Source organism: Caretta caretta, chromosome 3 (genome assembly GCF_965140235.1).
Source record: "Caretta caretta isolate rCarCar2 chromosome 3, rCarCar1.hap1, whole genome shotgun sequence".
Lineage (NCBI taxonomy): Eukaryota > Metazoa > Chordata > Testudines > Cheloniidae > Caretta > Caretta caretta.
Genome location: NC_134208.1, coordinates 43,479,150 through 43,500,070, shown reverse-complemented (window position 1 = coordinate 43,500,070; position 20,921 = coordinate 43,479,150). Strand labels below are relative to the sequence as shown.

General features: G+C 39.1%; 1 protein-coding gene across 2 annotated transcripts in view; it reads left to right on the top strand.

Moving 5' to 3' along the window:
* The window catches only part of CSMD1 (CUB and Sushi multiple domains 1), a 1,991,107-nt gene that overhangs the window by 1,200,946 nt on the left and 769,240 nt on the right, over nucleotides 1–20,921 (top strand). For both annotated transcript variants that reach the window (XM_048845330.2, XM_048845329.2), the window contains exon 7: nucleotides 5,132–5,209. In XM_048845330.2, the coding sequence (XP_048701287.2) occupies nucleotides 5,132–5,209 (78 nt within the window). The remainder of the gene's footprint in view (nucleotides 1–5,131; nucleotides 5,210–20,921) is intronic.

The following is a 20,921-nucleotide window of genomic DNA, read 5'->3' as shown; positions in this document are numbered from 1 at the left end:
ATACAAGATGTATTAATGCACCTTTATTGAAATTTAAAACTTACAAAAGTATCCATTTTTATCCATTATATCTGTACAACTAGTTATCACAAATTATCAGAAAGGAAGAGCACAGTAGAATTCAAAATAAGATTAGACATTTACGTGGATAATGACAACATCCAAATGACTTTAGATAGATATACTTATGACCCACATGTTCCAAGGCATAAGACATCCACTCACTGATGGGTGCACAGAAGAAATGTCCCCTAACGGCATGTTATTTTATCTTAATTTACTATGGGGTTTCTTGAAATCTGGTCATAGTATAGTCATGGAACTTTAAATTTCCCCCTTTTCTGCACCACTGGGGCTGTCCATTTTTTTCTCTTGAATTTAATGGAGGCCTAGGGGAATGAGCACTGTACTGGGATTCAGGAGATCGGCTTCAAATCTTGGTTATGCTACTGTTTTGTTGGGTGATCTTGGGCAGGTCACTTCCTTCCTTATGCATCAGTTTCCCTATTTGTAAAATAGGGATAATTATGCTCACCTCTTTTTTGAAAGAGCTTTGAGACCTATGGATAAAAGCACTATATAAGAGATAGGCATTATAATTATTATAATTCGTCCTGTAGGGCAGCAAATCACATAGAGGCATGTTGAGATTCCAGGATGGTACTACATTTATAAATACTGGAAATTTATAGTTACTTTTACAGTTATTTTGTGAATAACAGTGTGATATGGTGAACAAATGGTTTATAGATAACCTTTTTGCCCTGTGATTTTCTGTAATGTTACAGCTGATTAGGAGAAATGTCAGGTGGGGTTGGTCATTGTTCAATACTGACACTAATATTGTTTAATATATTCATTAATAACATGAAAGGTTAATTGAGCATCGATCTGTGTGGTTGGTACAAAACTAAAGTATAGTAAAACACAGAACTGGACATATTAAAATTAAAGTGATTTAGATAAATTGGGATACTGGGCAATTCCAGGGGAGACAAGGTTTAAAATAAAGGATGAAATACCTTTGATGATAATTCACATCCTAGATAAAAGATAGGGAAGTATTATTTAGAAAGCTATCGTAAGGAGTGATCTGGAGGTAATGACAGAAAACAAACTGAATGTAAGTTACAGTTTGATGCTCTTGTGAAGAACAATACTTCAGCAAATACTTTCTAGAAAAAAAAATAATGTATGTATATTTTCAGGACAAGAAAGGTTATATGGGTTGGTTAGTGCAATCAATTGGCTGGGGTAAATAATAAGCATTTCTGAGTCATATTTTGATGCAAGTTTGTAAGAGATAAATTTAAGGAAAGAAAAGAGGTGTGTATCCCCTATTCCTTTTGTCTGTGGGTAAAAGACTGCTACCTTACTTGAAGAGATCTTGATAGTGGAGTCCCTGAAATGCAAGGGTGAAGATTCTTTCTTACTTTCTTCCTGTTGGGGCTGTACACTTACATTTACTTGTACGCCTTTTCAGTTTAAACCCCTGTAAAAGATTAACACTGAACCTACCTGCTGTGTGAATCTGAAATTTCCTTTATTGTCACTATTTACTTTCACTGGTTTCTGGCCCAAAAGCCTCTTTACACTTTGATCCTTTTCTGTCTATAGATGAATTTGGAGATTCCTGTCTATATTAGCTTGTAAGGCGCATATAAGTGTTGTCAGGTGATTATTTTTCTTTTGCTAGGGTTTAATTTTAGTTTATGTGTAATAAAAGGAAGTGTTGCAGTTAGGCTTTACACTGAGTTGTTCAGATTGCATTTGGATTACTGTACTAAATTTTGCTAGACTCTACTATAATATAGATGTTGGAAAATGTTCAAAGACAGAGAACTGAACTCTTACAAGGACTGGAGATTGTGAATTACGGAGAAAGGGAAATGAATTCAATTCACTTAGCCTAAATAAATGTTTAAGAGGAGATATGAGAAAGCTTAGATATGAGAAATACTTAAAAGATGATAAGTTGTGGGTAGAAAAGTGTTGTTTATATTAATTGAAACCCATTGGTCTTTGTTTTACTATTAAATGAAAAATTAAACTAGGAAATGAGGAAAATCTTTACAATGGGAAGAACAATCAGACAGTAGAACAGTTTGCCCAGCGATGTGGCTTTTGCAAACTCAGAGACATTCAAGTGGGTATTAAATGATATATGGAAAGTGCAGTGTAGAGTCTTGCTTCCTTGTCACAGGGGAGATTAGACTAGATAGCTCAAACAGTGGCTTCCAGCATTATCATAATTGTTCTGTTGTCTATCACTTTGCCTTTGAAATACTTCACAATATATATTGTAAAAGACTGTGGTTGCATAATGGTTTGAAGGAAACAAAAGCAGAGAGTATATAAGTGCTTTAATTTTAAGAATTAAATAATATGTCATATATTTCCAGAACCCTTCTGAGCTAACTTTCCACAAAATCAGCTCATTTCTTTTCTCCATTTTCTCATCAGCATATGTGTAAATGATAACATTTTTGACAGAAATCCTTTTGTTTATTGTGAGTAAATTATATAGCAGCCTTAGTGTCTCTAGATGGATACAGCTTTTGCACAATTTACTCTCATTGTTATAAAGATCACGTCAAATTAAGCCCAGGGTCAAACTTATTTCAGTCCATATGGGTAAAAGGATATTTAACTTTCCTTTTATGACTTTTCACACACATTTCCTGAGTTTTAAGCATGTGCTTCTATCTAGTATGGTACAGCGTATATAGCACACAATACACTTCCTATGGTGCCTGCCCAAAGAATGTCAACACTTCAGAGAAGGCTGCCACATTTTCATGGAGAGACAAGATGGGTGCAGTGATATCTTTTATTGGTTCAACTTCTATTGGTGAAAGAGACAAGCTTTCAAGCTAACACAGAAGTCTTCTTCAGGTCTCGGAAGTGTACTCAAGATGTCACAGCTAAATACAAGGTGCAATAGCATGTAGCATAAGTAAATATACACATACTGTAGGAGACCATTCAAAGTGAAGTGGACACCTTTGCCGTCAGAGGACAAAAAAGGGGGTTAGTGAAGTACAGATTATTATAATAAACCATAAATCCAGTGTCTTTCTTAAGTACATGATTTTTAGTGTCTAAGAAAGTTATGAACTTAAGCTCCGAGGCTTGTCTTTTGAAGGTGTTGTTCAGGATTCTTTGAGGATGAGAACTGAGAGGTCAGATATGGAGTGATCGCTTTGTGAAAAGCAGTCACCTACTGGAGATACAGACACACCAACTCAAAGCAACTCCAGACCCTGCCATAACAACAGATGCAAAATGTGTAGACATATCTCCACTGCTTTGATGATCACCCTGCCCCAACACATCTTTCAAGATCCGTGGATCTTATACATACCTATCACAATATATTTTGTACCTCAACCAGTGTACTAAATGCCCCCAATAACAACTAGTAGGTAGATGAAACAAAACAACCTACTACGCTTTTGAATGAACTCTCACAGAAAAATGAGAAGATAAAAATGCCATGTCATCTGTGGGTTAACAATAGAAGATATTACCTCATCCACCTTGTCTCTCTAATATCCTCGGGCCAACACAACCAGAGTACTACAAACAACATTTTGATGAAGCAAGTGTAGGCGCTTACTTCCCCTCTATCCAGGTTGTGCTCGACCCCCCCCCCCACGCCTCAAGCCTGCCATAATTCCATCCCTTCCTCCAAGCCTCCACCCCTGCCTTGCCTCTTTGCCCTTGGTCCACCCCGGCCTCGCCCCCACTCCACCCCTTCTGCAAGGCCCCACCCTGCCCTGCCTTTCCCCACCCCCACCCTATCCCCAGCCCCGCTCCCACTCCATCCATTCCTCCAAGGCTCCACCCCCACCCCACCTCTTCACACCTCCTTCCCCAGAGCATGCCCATTCACACTCTTCCCTCCCTCCCAGCGCCTCCTTGCATGTTGCTGAACAGCTGTTCTGTGGTGTACAGGAGGCACTGGGAGGGATGGGGAGGAGTTGATCGGTGGGGCTCCCAGTGCGCAGGAGATGCTAGTGGGAGGGGGACAGCTTGGCTGCAGGTGGGTGCTAAGCACCCACTAATTTTTTTGGAGCACCCACGGAGTTGGTGCCTGTGGAAGCAAGAGCAGCAAAGAAGTGTAGTAGAGAAACAAACTTAATACACCCTTTTGTTATATGACACGCAAGTGCCAGTATACTGTTCCTAGCCTTCTGTCTTTTAACATGTTCATACGATTATGTACATATTGTAACTAATGTACAATTTGATAGATCCATATATTAGCAGAAAAGTAGAATTGATCTTAGTTTTGCTGTTTTACTTGTTAATATGGTGAGAAAATATATAAATACATTTTTGCAGGGTTTTTTTTTTTTCTTTTGCTATTTTGAATTAATTATTTGAAGATGAGGTTCATATATATGAATGTGTAAACTTTAGGATGAGTGTTTAGTATGAATGTGCAAACTTTAAAACTATTAACTATCACATACAAAGTTCCAGGAAAAAGATTAAAGGTTGAATATAAAGAAGGACTTCTCAGTGAATGTACAACATTCTTGAAAGGTGTCATCTGAAGATTGTCTTCAGCATTCTGACATAGAGCAAACTCAAGTTTGTTTGTAAATCAATTACTTTTGTGGGACTATGACACATTCGGTTTAAATTTTGTAGATTTGTTGCATATTTGCATGTGTCTGATTCTATTTTTTATAAAAAAATGGGAAAAGTTTGCTGTTGGGAGTATATTGTACAATTAAAATAGGGTTTTTTAAATTTTATTTTAAGTTTTGTCGTCTACAATAGAAAACATAAATTCATCGTGAGCATGATATCATTAGGACAGTTTTGTCTTTTTTCTGGCTCTAATGAAACTTAAACATTCTGTTTGAAGTCAAAATATTCCTGTTATTACTGCTAATAAATGCTAAGGCTCTCAACTTTCTTCTGATACATAATTAAATTGTTATGGTTTCAGGAAAAAAAGTAAGAAAATTGGGTTATTTGAGAAGTAACTGTAAATTCCATTTCATAGTAGGACTCCATATTGCTTTGTTTTCATTTAGTACATGCATTGTGGATGCAGTGTGTGTTTACTATATGTCTTAATAAACTTTCTTGGTCTTTGTTTGCTTGCTTTGAACAGTTAAAAAAGCAATTGAATTGAAGTCAAGAGGAGTCAAGATGCTACCCAACAAAGACAGTAACCACAAAAATTCTGTCTGTAAGTTGTTGTTGTTGTTACTATTATTATTATTATTATTATCTTTAGAATGATCGTATACATTGTTATTCTCATTAAAAAACACAAATTGGTGGAGAGACTGTTAGGGAGACCAAACAAACAAACAACAAAGCCCTGAAATGCTGGGGAACAATTATGAAAGCTGCACTGTCTTTTCATTTGTTAGTAACTCATTTTATATCTCCAATGATAATACTGGGGGACGAGGATCATAGTATTTACATTACTCTTTCTGCTTGTTGGGAAATGGGGGATGTGGGGAAAGGCAGCACTTTTCCTTCTGGCTGCTGGGATTCTGGGTTGAGGTTTTCCACTTTTTAACCCTTCCATTGGCCTTAGTTAATTCAGTCTCCCAGAAGTTCTTAAACCCCCACCCATGTGTGACCAGCATGCAGTGTGTCTCAGAGGGGAGTTAGTAACTCTTTCTATTCCTACCAATCTCTTTCCCCAAGTTGCCAGCAAGATGGGAGGTGGGGCAGGGGGGCTCAGCAGCTCCTTCCCTTCTCCATGTGTCTAGTGGATTCTGGAGCAACATAATTTTCCCTTGTACACTTCTTCCCAGTGTGTAGTCTCGGAGAAAGATAAGTCTGGTAACTAGAGACCACCAACTTATTTTTGTTTTAAGTAATTGTGCCTTCCTCTTCACCTGAATACCTGACAATCTGAGTAATAGCCTGAGAGATGTTGCCCCCATGAATCAGGCCAAGTTTAAAATAACAACCACAACAGTATCTGCAATTTAATTGTGGATACAAGGGGTCCCCTGACCTAAGAACATCCAGAGGGGACTCCTAGGTTCACTCACAACTAGTTATAAGTGTTTGTATAATGATTAACCCATATGAATAAATGAATCCTTGGTGTAATTGCACTGAAATCAGTGGAGTAAAACCAAGGCTGCATTTGGCTTGTTGTGTGCAATTCTAGAAGTACGGAGAGATTGGAAATGATTCTATTCTTTGTTTCTTCGGTGCATCCTTTTGTGCAAAGTGTTTTTGGTGTGCTCACTTGAACGAAAAATGACTGATAAAAGTGTCTGTTTTAAAAATCATGCTTTCCTGGTATGACACAGAAGAGGAACTTTTTGTGCAAGGTCTAGCTGAATATAGCTGATCCACAGTCTCTGGTGTGTGTATACAAATGGGTGGCTGTTGCATTATTCATAAGGTACTGCTGTGCGTTGTGTGATCTCTGCTTATGCTCTCAAAGCATATCCTGTCAGATACCACATTTTCTTTTTTTCTTTTTGCTTGTGAGGTTTTTATGATGTCTTGACTTTTCAACACAGAACTAAAAAGAATGTTGTTAGTATTAAAGTAGTCGTACAAGCTGCTAATGTGAAATTTATCAATAAAATTACAGGGTAAACAATAATAAAAATGGATTTTTTTTCCTTAAGCTCTCCCACTCAAATTTTTACAGGTAACTTATTTTGTTCAGTATTAATATCCACTGTAAATAACGATGCAGCTAGGAACACAGTGCTAGGTACTATCAGCACAGAGCTTCATGATACAGTTCAATTAGAAAATAATGGATACATATCCAGGTTATAAACCATCACTTCTCCCCATATGGAATACAATTCTCTACCCAGCAAAAATAAATAAAATAAGAAAACACATCAGCAAATCTCACAGCCAAGGTCAGCTGACTCAGGGTAGTGCTACGGAACTAAAAATAGCAATGTAAGGTTCATCTACTTAGGGCTCATCAACACTGAAAAAAAAAAAGGGGGGGGGGACTCACAGCCATGAGTCTCAGAGCCAGGTCAACTGACTAGGACTATTGCTATGGGGCTAAAAATAGCACTGTAGATGTCTGGACTCAGGCTGGAGCCAGGTCTCTGAGACCATCCCTCCTTACTGGGTTTCTGAGCCCAGACTCCAGTCCATGCCCAAGCCCAAATAGCTACAGAGCCCCAGTCAAAACATGAGCCCTACTCAGTTGACCTGGACTCTGAGACTCATGACCATGAGTCTTTTCTTTTTTTTGCAGTGTAGATGAACCCTAAGTAACTCCTTGTATGCCATGTAGTTGTACCCATATCAGTCCCAGGATATTAGAGAGACAAGATGGACGAGATGAGAGAGACAAGCATTCGAGCCACACATACCTATGTTCAGTGATGAGCTGCCAAAATCTTAATAACTGGTTCCCTCCTCACCCCATGAGGGGTTTGTGTCCCCCCCGGACCCCTGCCCGACCCACCCCCCTCCCCTGTCCCCTGACTGCCCCCGGATCCAGGCAGGAGGGTCTCGTGGGCCACCGTAGTGGGTGCCCACCCCGCCCCACCCCTAAGAGCCAGAGGGATCTGCTGGGGGGTGAGGTGGGGAGTCCCGGGAAGCATCTGGCAGGTCCCTCTGGCTCCTAGGGGTGGGGTAGCATAGCTGGGGGGGAGAAGGGGGAGCAGCCACTCCCCCGACTGATCACAACAAAAGTGGTGCCTTAGGCACCGACTCCACGGTGCTCTGTGGCAAATTTGGTGGGTGCAGAGCACCCACCGGCAACTCCCCACCCCGCCCCGTTCCTGGCCCCAGCTCACCTCCGCTCTGCCTCTACCTCCACCCCTGAACATGCCTTCCCGCTCTACTTCTCTGCCCCACCCCAGCTTCCCACGAATCAGCTGTTCGCACGGGAAGCTGGGAAGGGCTGAGAAGCAGGCGGAGGCTTCACGCTCAGGCCCAGGCAGAGGTGAGCTGGGGCGGGGAGCAGTTCCCCTGCGCCCTCCCCCCGGTTACCTGCTGCGGCGCTGGCTGCCTTCCTCGTGCCCCCCCACCCCAGCTCACCTCCGCTCCGCCTCCTTGGGCCTGAGTGTGAAGCCGCCGCTTGCTTCTCAGCCCTCCCAGGCTTCCCATGTGAACAGCTGATTTGCAGGAAGCTGGGAGTGGGGGGTGGGCGGAGAAGCAGAGCAGGGCAGAGCATAACTCAGTGGCAGAGGCGGAGCGGAGGTGAGCTGGGGCGGGGAGGGGAGCTGCAACCACCAAATTTTCCCCATGTGCTCCAGCCCCAGAGTACCCACAGAGTCGGCGCCTAAGGCTCCACTTTTGGCTGGTTGTTAAATTTAGAAGCCCTTTTAGAACCGGTTGTCCCTCGCTGGACAACAGGTTCTAAAAGGGCTTCTAAATTTAACAACCGGCTCCAGCTCACCACTGCTATGTTGATCTGAAGAAGACCTCTGTGTGGCTTGAATGCTTGTCTCTCTCACCAACAGAAGTTGGGCCAATAAAAGATATTACCTCACTCACCTTGTCTTCCTAAGTCACTTAGTCATTTTTGAAAATTATATACATATTAACACACTGTTAAACACTCAGTGGACATAAGGGACATGTGTTTAAAATTGTTTATTTACTGTGCAACTGGGTAACATTTTCTACACTAAGTGTTTAATGTTATTAGTAAATGCAGAATGTAGAGATGTTTTCATGAGAGTGAAAGTCTCCTTAAACTCCACTGAAGCAAATTTAACTTCATTCTAAGGCATGATTCACTATATATCAAAAATATTTTTTCACCTATTTAAAAAATAGGTATATATTTTGGAATTGGCTAATACCAGAATCACTATTTTTTATCCCATAAGCTTTTTATTGTGAACAGTCATCAGATTTACAGCTGAAACAAACAAAAAAATGAGTTATTTTTTAGGCAATTATTTTTGCCACGTAGAGTCAAAGAACAAATTACTTTACAGATTCAGTATTGATCACTGGAACACATTTAGGTAAATTAATGGCACACACTGTGTTACTCAGTAGTTAGTCACAATGGCTAATTACAGAACAGGATGACACTGCTGATTCAGTGTTAAAAAAGAAAGGGGAGAGAAAATCATTATCTGGTATGCAATTGAGGAAAGAAATGGCTAACATAATGCATTGTGATATAAAACTACAATAGTACTCATGGCAGACTGTTACCATATAATTATATTTCTTAATTTTTTATTAATTGAACTTTAAATCATCCTTCTGCTTCACTCTTGCTCATATTCGGCCCTCAATATTTGCTGGCAGAAAAATATCCTCTTGTAGAAGCAAGCTGTTCAGTACTGTTCAGTACTGTTCAGTACTGTTTTTTTCACACCCCAATCAATGTACCTATGTTGATCTATCTTATAAGTTTACATTAAGCCTGGTGGTAGGAAATACTGCACTTCATAGTGTCATTTTAATCTGTTTTTTTTTTTTATTATCCCTAGTATAGAGAACCATTGAGACAAGAACTTTTTATATATTAACAAGGTGGGGAGATAATTATTTTAAAATTAATTGCCAACTGATGTGGCTGCAGTGATCTTAGCAAACTGATAATGACAACAATTGAATCTCAACTCAATCAATTTACAATTATGAAAGCTGCTATTATTTCTATGATTTTTTAAAATGTGTTTGAAGTTCAACTTGTGTTTAAAGGACCATAAAAATAATATTGCGAAATAAATATTGGTTTCTTTTTTTTCTGGTTTGAACTTTGATGTAATTCTTTGGTTGGTCCTTAAAGAGCACCTCGCCCTTAAACTGCAGTGTTTTTCCAAATTACTATGGAACAATAAAGTGAAAAAGTGGATCCCAATACCAGACTGAATTATTTTTGTTGATTTTTACATGTGATTTTCATGGTCAGTTTGATAGCTTCATCACACAACCTTATTGAGTTCTCTTTGCATTTCTCTAACCTTAACATTTTAGCTGTGCGTATATAGCATTGTATTTATTGTACAAGCCATTTCTTTTGATGAAGCTGAAACTTTCACGTACTATCCACTCCCATCTCAGGTCAAATCACAATCAAGGAGCACTGCGAAAGAGGCCCTGTTTCACTATTTTCCATCAAAATACTGTAGTGGAATCTCAGAGTTATTAAGCAGCCACTGCAGGCTCCAATCCTTCCCCCAAAATGTTAAAATCAATGGAATAATCCCAAAATTCACACCTCACATGGACTGAAGTTCATATAGTGTAAACACCAGCACCTCAAATGGAATTGATATTGTTTTCTACGTTTTTTTTTTTTTTTTTTTTTTTGTATTATGCTGTCAGGGTAAAATGAATTGTGGCATGTATCTGTAAACTAGCAAAAAGGAAGAACAGAAAGCATTTAGTGCAATCAATGATTACTCAGTCCAAAGACAGTTTGGGCCTGTACACATAACTATCAAGTCATTTTTTCTTATAAAAATGTCTCTCTACATCTGTGCAATATGTTTTCTATAATTTCTCATTACTTGCTGTAGGACAGTCAGTGGAGTTTTCAACTGGAACTGGCATGTTGTGGTAAAAAAAAATGCCTAGGCCCTTATCCTGAAGCTGTTCTGCTGCTTAAGGCCTCCAGTGAAGTCAATGGGGTGTTGTGCATCTGCATCTGTCCATGTTGAAAAGCTTAAAAACCCTGAGTCTAAAGTCCTAATCTGTAACTCATATATGGCAGGTTTTAATCTGTGAATGACTAGTATTTGTTACGGAGACAAGATGAGGATAATGGGCAGCAATGGGTTGGTTTGCACATTAATATCTGTGTCCAGGAATGGTAATGTTTAAAAGGAGCATCTTCCAAGAACTTCCTCCATTTGTGGAGAACTACTCTGTGGATTGGGGATGCAAAATGTTCACAAAGATATCTGTTGTACATACGCCTTCAAAGGAATGTTTTAGAGTAGGGAGGATGTAGAGGAAAAAACAAACTTGAACTGCATCCACCACAGAATATTTACAACCGGTAATGAATTTGGGGAATCCTCCCCCAGTACACGTGCCAGTGTAATGAGCTGGGCAGAGGACGAGGTAGGGGCGGGCCATGGCACTGGGACAGAGCATCTTTGGGAATACAGGGCTTCCATGTGGGTCCCTGGGGCCCATCATTTTTGGCAACTTTTCTGTAATGAGGCAAACACCAACCTTTGACAGAACAATGTAGGGAAATCTCTACCAGGAAATTGTCACTGAATTTTCCTTGCAAAAAACCCCCTGCCATGATTTGCACTGTACACAGGAATTATCTGGACTTCAGGGATTGACCTGAAAAAATATAACATCATCACTGTTTATAATATGCTTTGGGAACCTTGGATGAAACACACTAGAGAAATGTAAGATATTAAGAATATTTTAAAAGAAAGTACAAGAAACAATGTTTGAAAGAGAGATGTAAGTGAAGCGTCATACTGATGAAACAGAATGATCCTAAAGATAGGAGATTTTCAAAAATCCGACCTAGCAATTTTCTTTTATCATAGAATTATAGAATCATAGAATATCAGGGTAGGAAGGGACCTCAGAAGGTCATCTAGTCCAACCCAGTGCTCAAAGCAGGACCAATCCCCAACTAAATCATCCCAGGCAGGGCTTTGTCAAGCTGGACCTTAAAAACCTCTAAGGAAGGAGATTCCACCACCTCCCTAGGTAACACATTCCAGTGTTTCACCACCCTCCTAGTGAAAAAGTTTTTTCCTAATATCCAACCTAAACCTCCCCCACTGCAACTTGAGACCATTACTCCTTGTTCTGTCATCTGCTACCACCGAGAACAGTCTAGATCCATCCTCTTTGGAACCCCCTTTCATGTAGTTGAAAGCAGCTATCAAATCCCCCCTCATTCTTCTCTTCTGCAGACTAAATAAGCCCAGTTCCCTCAGCCTCCCCTTATGAGTCATGTGCTCCAGCCCCCTAATAATTTTTGCTGCCCTTCGCTGGACTCTTTCCAATTTTTCCACATCCTTCTTGTAGTGTGGGGCCCAAAACTGGACACAGTACTCCAGATGAGGCCTCACCAGTGCCGAATAGAGAGGAATGATCATGTCCCTCGATTTGCTGTCAATGCTCCTACTTATACAGCCCAAAATGCCATTAGCCTTCTTGGCAACAAGGGCACACTGTTGACACATATCCAGCTTGTCATCCACTGTAACCCCTAGGTCCTTTTCTGCAGAACTGCTGCCTAGCTCCTCGGTCCCTAGTCTGTAGCTGTGCATGGGATTCTTCCATCCTAATGCAGGACTCTGCACTTGTCCTTGTTGAACCTCATCAGATTTCTTTTGGCCCAATCCTCCAATTTGTTTAGGGCCCTCTGTATCCTATCCCGACCTTCCAGCATATCTACCACTCCTCCCAGTTTAGTGTAATCTGCTCATTATAAAGCTCTTTTGGCTTGTGAGCCTAGGCAAAAGTTAAATTAAAGGCAAGGGGAAAACAAAAATAATACAAGTCTACCTGTCTCTTTGAAGCAACTATAGAAATTTTGGCAGCTTTCTGACTTGCTTTTTATCATGAGCCAGACTGTGGTGTATGTGAGCTTTTCTAAAGAAGTCATGCCGGAACCTGACATGCTAAACGGCACCATCGCCTTCATCAGACATACAAAGTGGTTTGAAAAGAAAACCCACCAACATAATTCTTTTCCAGGATCATCTGCCTCCTCACACCATTCTAAAAAGGTATTTATGAGAGAATGCTAGGGTTTTCCCATTACAAGAAATGGCGTCTTGCTTTGAAAACTGATAACTCTTGCAGTCTTCATAATGTGCAACAATATACTTTTGTAGTTTCTTTCTGAGCTGTCCCTGTTATTTATCCAGTTAAAGAGTCTGATTGTCATGGGGTATACACAGGACAAGCTGTCCCAGAGGCTAACAGATCTACAGGGAGACTAGTTGGTTCCTCAGCTGTGGCTGGTTGGTGGCCTTGCAACAGCTGTGGTGGTAAAAAAGCTGCAGTTCAGAAGGGAAGGGAAAGTTCGGTCCTTTGGCAACACAATGTTAGAAAGCCAACCAGGCAGTTGGACATCCAGAAGTGTCTGGGAAAGTCTACAGGAGGGGTGTGGCAGGAAACAGCAAGGGATTGGGATAAACTGGTTCCAAATGCATTATACGGTGTCCCTTGATTAGAACCCAGAGGAGTGAGTGGATCTGAGCTCTTCCACCAATCCCAACAGAGATGTTATTAAAACCTGTACAGCAAAGGGATCCAAACCCCAAGAGGCTGGAGACTGTTGACTGTTGACTAGGGTTACTGGCCTCTTGACTTGCTAGACATTTTTGCGCACCCCAAGAGGGGAGAGGGTATTAATGGTCCAGACAGAGTGCTACAGTCATAGTGAGGAACTACCAGACACTAGGCTAAATGGGAACTGGCAGAAGGAAGGGGAAACTAAGGCAATATTGTCATAACACCTGCTCAATGGTGGGAGGGCAGGGGGTGTATGCCAATGGCTGAAACCAGCTCCAGACACTCATGTGCTTGCTTCTGGAAGGGTCATTTGAAGTAATGATTCTCACAATAACTGTAACAGACTATCTGTCTAGTACTTGTTCAGTAATGTAAGTATTGAAATTAGGTGTTTTGTATGTGTGGTCTTGCACTGAATTAACTCACAAAACCATATTTGAGAGTACCCAGACCCAAACTCCCCCAATGACCACACACAGTCCCAAACTTTCTAGCCATTCTAATTATGAAAAATGTTTGTCATAGTTTCAAATCCCACAGCTTCTGAAGGAAAACATTTTTCAAGCCGATGTTTACACCAGGCTTCTCTGTAAATGAGAAGAGCCAACCCATGATTTATTGATGGACTAATTACAATGCTAGGAAACAATGGATTTAAATAATTAACAGTCTAAGCTTAGCATGTCTATAGACATCCTATTTTATTTCAGAATGCCCTTTAACAGAAATACAGAACATATACTGCACACTCAGTTGCTCAGATCATTTCCCCTGAAATAAATATGGACAGAGATAACTCTCCTACTAGTCTTAATATGCTGCAAATTAAAGGCCTAATCCTGCAGACATTCATATAAGTAATTTGAAAAGTTAATGGAACTACTCATGCCATGAAGTTTACTTACATGAATAAATGTTTCAGGTTTCAGTCCTTGATCTTTGTGTATTAGAAACATTTTTGCTTTATTTATCCAGATGTAGATACATACATAGCTAGAGTTACATTACGTCACTTATTGTTGTCTAATGAAGGATTAATGCCTCCATTCCTCATTTTACTGAGTAACATAGATTTTATTATAGTGTAACATTTGACAGTAGGAAAATAAATAGCAGCATTAACCTCTAACAGTTGTGTAAAGCTTTAATAAAACAAGAAGGATAATTACCCTGATCTACTTTGTTCCATTATAAAATGTAATAATACAGAGTTCTCCAAGTGTTAAAGAATTTAGTTTTCTCAACAAAGATACATATCCCTATGAAATAATATTATACAATGCTATTTTACTAGATTGTATAAATTGCTTAATAAATCACCTAAGTAAATTATACTAGCTGTTCCTAAATAGGCCTTCATCACTGCAGGAGCTGAAATATCTTTTAAAATGCTATGCAAAAATCTTGCTGTGAAGAGAACTACCGTCTAAATATATTAGTGAAGAAAAGCATCACTTGTAACTAGAAGCAAAACAAGGTGCTTCATCAATTATTTAACACATAATTTGCATATATAATTTCTAAAATAACCAGAAGAAAGCATCTATTAAAATATATTAAACAAGATGTGTGTAATCTGATTGAATTTTAGGTGGTTAGACTGGACTGTAATCCACCTAGAAAACTGAAACTGCCATTAAATATTTTTCATATGCAATTATGTAACGTTATTGATTTTCCAAAGTGAGTATCTTATATTGCAAGCTAAATAAACAGCCAATTCTGTTATCTGGAAAGTCAGATACCCAGTGACCCGCAATCTGCTCTTTAGGTGAATATAGCAGTATAAAAATTAACTGTTCACAACACTTGAATTTTAGATCTACTTCTTAATTACCTAGACAAGGCTTAATTGACATAATACTACACTAACTACCTCCTGTGCAGCTTCACTGAAGAGGCAGGCTAGGGAGGATGTAAATTGGCAAAATTTAGTCCCTGAAGGTTCAGAGAATTGCAGGTAAATTGACAAATAATCCATAGCTGTTGTTCAGGTTTGCAGAAAAAATCTTGATATGGATGGGGTTATGACTCTTGGAACCTAAAAAAAAAAGTTTGAGGTAGTGGTAATTAAACAATACCACCAGACCATCTAGAGCAGCCAGGTTTCAGGGTGTACATGCTGTTTGGACAAAGTCTGAGATGAAACATACCCTGTCAAACTTCAGCGGAGACTAAGCCATGTTGTCCTTGCAGAAAGGGACATAATATAATAGTTAGTAAGCCAGATGCACAGTCCTGTTGCACAGTTATTCTGCAGTGAATCTGAATTCAGATCCTGTTTGTCCTGTTGGGTTTTGGGGAAAACTACTCCGGTGGAGTTGATAGTAGAGCTGGTCAAAAAAAAAAAATCTGAATAAAAAATCTTTTTGATGAACAATCAACACAGAAATTTTTTGACTGAAAACCTGAAATTTTCAGTCCAAAAATTTCAGCTGAAAACCAGAATGAAAAACTGCCTAATTGGACTACATCACCCATGATGCACCATGGTTACCCTCTTTGGTGAGCATAGGTAGTGTCTCATGGCAGTTGTGTTGCTGTGATGAAATATGGATGATTAAGTCCATCTAGGGAACCTGGTCCAGAGGAAACACGGGGGGAATGAAGCACCTGAACTACAACTCCCATGAGTCACCGCAATCAGCATTTCTGAATCAATTTTTTACAAGTTCATTTTTTGAATGAATAGCTGACATTTTCCCATAGAAATCAGATACTTTCATGAAAAGTTTCATTTAGTCAATTTTCTGTTTTAAGCACATGAATGTTCATGTGTAGTTTTTGTTCAACTTCAAAAATCCCTAGTCTTCCACCAGCCAATTATAATTTCTATCATTATGAAACACACCATCACAATTCTGTAACACAATGGAAGCACAGTTTCGCTTGATTTGGATGGGATTTGCTGGGAAATAGAAGTGTGCGTGTGTGGGTTTATAACTTTTTAGACAAATTTTCTTTTTATTTTCTTTTGCCTTGAATAACTCTATGGAGGTAAGACAAAGACTAAAACATCCTCTAACTGTACATTAAATAACTTAAAACATATTTCTGATTTTCTGTTATAAAAATGTCAATGTATAGTAAAATATCAGTTTATTATTGATTATTTTGACTAGTTTTTAATACTGTGTTGTTTAAATAAAATGTACATTAAGACTTACACAACAGAGGACCATCAAAAACAAATATATCACATTTCAGGTGTTTTGTTTTTCCTGCTGGGTATTATTTAATTTGTAGTTCTTTACATTATTTTTACTGAATTTAGTGTTTGTGAATGATACTGACTCAAGCTGTTCCCCTGAGCCGCCTTGGATCTGCTAGTTACCCTGCGCTACAAGTGTCTGGCACTGTCGTCAGGTAGGGCTGGGTTACCTCAGTGGGTGGCAACTGCTTTTTCTACTCAGTTCTTTGGTAGTTTGGCTTCACTGTTTCCCCAGCATTCAGAGTGAAGGAGTCAATGGTAAGTTGCATAGAAGAGATTAAAATATGTTCAGAAATTTGGTGGGAAATGAGCTCATGTGTGAGAGACATACTGGGGATTAGTAAAGACCTGAGTCGAAATGGGAAAAAAAGAGATGAGTTATGCCCTTGAGATAAAGGAGGGTGTTCAGACAACAGAGAAAAAAATAGGGTGAAGGGCTGGGGTTCTGGGGGGAGGGGGAAATCCCCCTGCACCTAGGAAGGGGAGGGACAAAAAGAAAAACAAGAACAGGGAAAAAGAAAAGGAGTACTTGTGGCACCTTAGAGACTAACCAATTTATTTGAGCATAAGTTTTCGTGAGCTACAGCTCACTTCATCGGATGCATACTGTGGAAAGTGTAGAAGATCCTTTTATACACACAAAGCATGAAAAAATACCTCCCCCCATCCCAGTCTCCTGCTGGTAATAGCTTATCTAAAGTGATCACCCTCCTTACAATGTGTATGATAATCAAGTTGGGCCATTTCCAGCACAAATCCAGGTTTGCACTCGCCCGCCCCCCCCCCCCCCCACACACACACAAACCCACTCTCCTATTGGTAATAGCTTATCTAAAGTGATCACTCTCTTTACAAGAGAGTGATCACTTTAGATAAGCTATTACCAGCAGGAGAGTGGGGTGTGGGGAGGTATTTTTTCATGCTTTGTGTGTATAAAAAGATCTTCTACACTTTCCACAGTATGCATCCGATGAAGTGAGCTGTAGCTCATGAAAGCTTATGCTCAAATAAATTGGTTAGTCTCTAAGGTGCCACAAGTACTCCTTTTCTTTTTGCAAATACAGACTAACATGGCTGTTACGCTGAAAAGAACAGGGAAGTACAAAAACAACAAGAGGAAAGAGCAGAGAGAGAATACCGTATGGGAAGATGGTGAGAAATGGAAATAAAGGCAAAGAATGAAAATAGGAGCGAGAGGGAATAAAGAAATGAGAAAACAAACAAGAAAAAGCAAGTTACATACCCTTTAAAGCTTAATAAGTTGTATTTAAACTAAATGTCTACATTGTATTATAGTAGAATTCTATTTTATGTAAATCTAACTTACCAAAATATTTAATATGGAATGTTTTTGTGTCTCCCAGACTGAGAGTGGATGATTCCACATTCTCATTTTACACAGCCTTGATTTTATGGACATTTTGGGTATGCACAGAAACCTAGTAAAACCAGGGTACCACACAAAAACTTCCCTGTTGTGATCTCTGTCGTTCTTTCTACAGTGACAGGTGCTACTCTAGGAACCTTAGCTGATAAATTACAACATAGCTTTGCCATGAAAAGGGAAAGATTAATTGTTGATTTGGAGGGGAGGGAAATATTCATGCTGATTCAAGCTCTGCTGAGAACTGAAGTCCACTATTTATCTACAGCAGATACAGTAACCCCCTTCAAAATTGATTGCTTGAATATATTGACTTGTCAAATACATACATGAGAGAGAGAGAGAGAGAGAGAATGACCTAACTGCATTTACCACCACACCTCACTCCCCAAAAATGTGTTATTTTGGTGCCACTATCCATGCTAGCTAATAGACTAGCAGGGTTTACATTTAAGGCACCGTGAGTCAGAGATACGCTTTTGAAACGTACACCATCTACTGTAGACTAGCAGATAGGGATTCCAAAGTCACTCCTAAACCAGGATTTCCCATATAACAACCAATGCCATCCTTAGAACCCAAATTGGCTAGCTGAGTTATCATTTAACAAAAAATAATTATAAACTGAAAGCATATCTAATCTGTGCTTTTGTTGTGCTTGTTACTTTGCTGATGTGTTTATTTGACTCCTATCACCCCATTGCCAGTATATTTGCAATTCCATACTCCTAACATCAAAAGATAATATGATATAAGCTCTAGTAAATTAGATGAGTCACAGTTGTGTATATTATGTTCCCTAGTCTTCAGACTCAATCAGCACAGCACGCCAAGAACTGAAGTTCATTTCTGTTGCATGAAATAAAGGAAGTTAATTACCAAATTAACAAAAAGCGGAAAAAAAGTCTTCTCACAGCTGACATTTATTATAGCATAGTTTATTTTATTCAGGCTGCTTCTTTTTATCTTAGCATATCAGCTCTCCTTCTATTCCTTAAAGCACCAGAGAACCTGTGTCATGCTGAAAAGTCACGTTCCTTCCTTAATTCCCTGCTAGACTTTTTCTCAAAAGTTTTGAAGTGCAGTGTGAGCAGCAGTCCAGAATAGCATAGACTGGAACAGGCTGCTCTAAAACAACACACAGATAAATATGCTCAGGAATTTCAGATCTTGTTAAAAATGGAGCATAGGTCTACCCCTTGCTCTCAGACAGCTGTGTTTAGGTAGTGCAGCTATTGTAGGGATGGCAAAGCTGGATGGAATAAATTAAAAAACTAACCCAAATCCTGACCACAATTGAAAAGAACTTTTGGGAGGTTAAAAAAACAAGTTACCTTTTCTCTATTTTATTTTTCATTCTAATTCATCCTGACCCTTTCTGGTCCTGCCCTGAAATAGAAGGGCTAAAATATTAAGGAGGGAGTTTTCATGACAAAGGACTTGGGAGGTGTTAGAAGGCGCGATAGGGACTGCATAAGTAGACAGACAGAGATTACATTTGTGACCGTTGGTGCCTGGGTGGGCCTCACTGGGACCGTTCAATCAGGGCAAACTGCAAAGAATGGGGCAGACAATCCCCAAAACTGGTGGTTTATTCTAATACTTTGATTCACCAAGCCAGCAACAAAACAGCTTCTACAATATTTTACTGGTGACCCAGAAGCCAAAACCCAGTTTCCTTAAAGCAACCCACCCACACAGCCAAGTCAAATATGATCAGGATTACTGAAAATTTTGTTCATCATAGATAAAGTTCTACCAATCCCAAATGAGTGGACACATTACACCAGGTCAATGAATATTTCAGATCTTACCCAAATACACGCTTACAGCCAATTCTTATTAAATAAACTAAGATTTATTAAAAAAGAAAGAGAGCATTGTGGTTAAAAGATCATTATAAATACAGATATGAACAAAGTTCTTAGATCAGTTTCATTGTAGAGATGGTGAGCTGCTGAGTTGCAAAAAGTTCTTTTCAGAATCAGTTCATCAAGTTATAGTCCAAATAGGCAGTCCATATAGAGTTTGTTCAAATTCTTCCATGAGGAGTGGCAGGGTAATTCAGACTGGAGCCAGAAACCTCAGTCTTGCGACTCAAGCTTCCCCTGACCAAGCTTTAGCAAATCCTAGATGCAAGATTGGGGCCCAAGGGTTCCTTTATAGATCGCTGGCAGGCTATCAATAGCCTCTTGACAGCAGTTATTTGGGTGAATATTGTGGCTTTGAAGTAAAACCTTCCATTTCCTATGGATAGACAGGTAATTAGTTGCATTCACCAGCATAAGGTCATTATCCATTAAGCTGTTCATGGACAGTTTACTACAGACTTCAAAGAGAAAAAAAGACAATTATATTAGTACACCCAAGTTTCATCTAAATGTTAATATTCCCTTTTGATCTCTGAATCAATAGAATATAGTAACGGACAGGAACTATCTGGTTACATTGTTAACCTCTAACACAATATACGTAAACACACATACAATTGGTATTTACTGCTAATTCTCTAACAATACAGGTTTGTTTTTCAAAGCTCTAGTCTATCTTATATGGCTTCATCAGCTATTTATAAGAAATGTCCCTAATTACCATTTATATACTATGTCTAATATGTCAATAAAGGTTGACTTTACAGTGGGTACATAGCAAGGTTTTGAAATTAAGAATATTGACTCAATTATATTACACATATTTAGGAACTTTGATCCTAACCAGCAAGGCACTGAGAGTCTTCAGCTCCCAGTTACATTTAATTGGGTGTGATAAGCATTTTATAGGAGACATTCATTACCCATTGGGATTAGGTCTCTCTCTCTTTTTTTTTTTTTTTTTTTAATAAACCACCAAAGTGTAATTGGACTGATAAGCTATATCTTATATAAAAAAAGGTGGACTGTGCAAGCTTAATTTACCCTCTTTCCCATATTCATTATGATAAAATCCTTAATTACATGGATCACTTACTATTTTTCCAAAGGAGCTCTGCCACTTTCCTTGTACAGAATGGATGGCATTCACTTAGTGAGCAGCTGTTAAATATCTCATTTTCTTCTTGATGTTCAGTGTGTGGTGGTAGGCCTTATTTACTGCATACTATTCAAATCCTGCTTTGAAGACAGAGTTATTGATTTCCTCAAGGCTTTATTT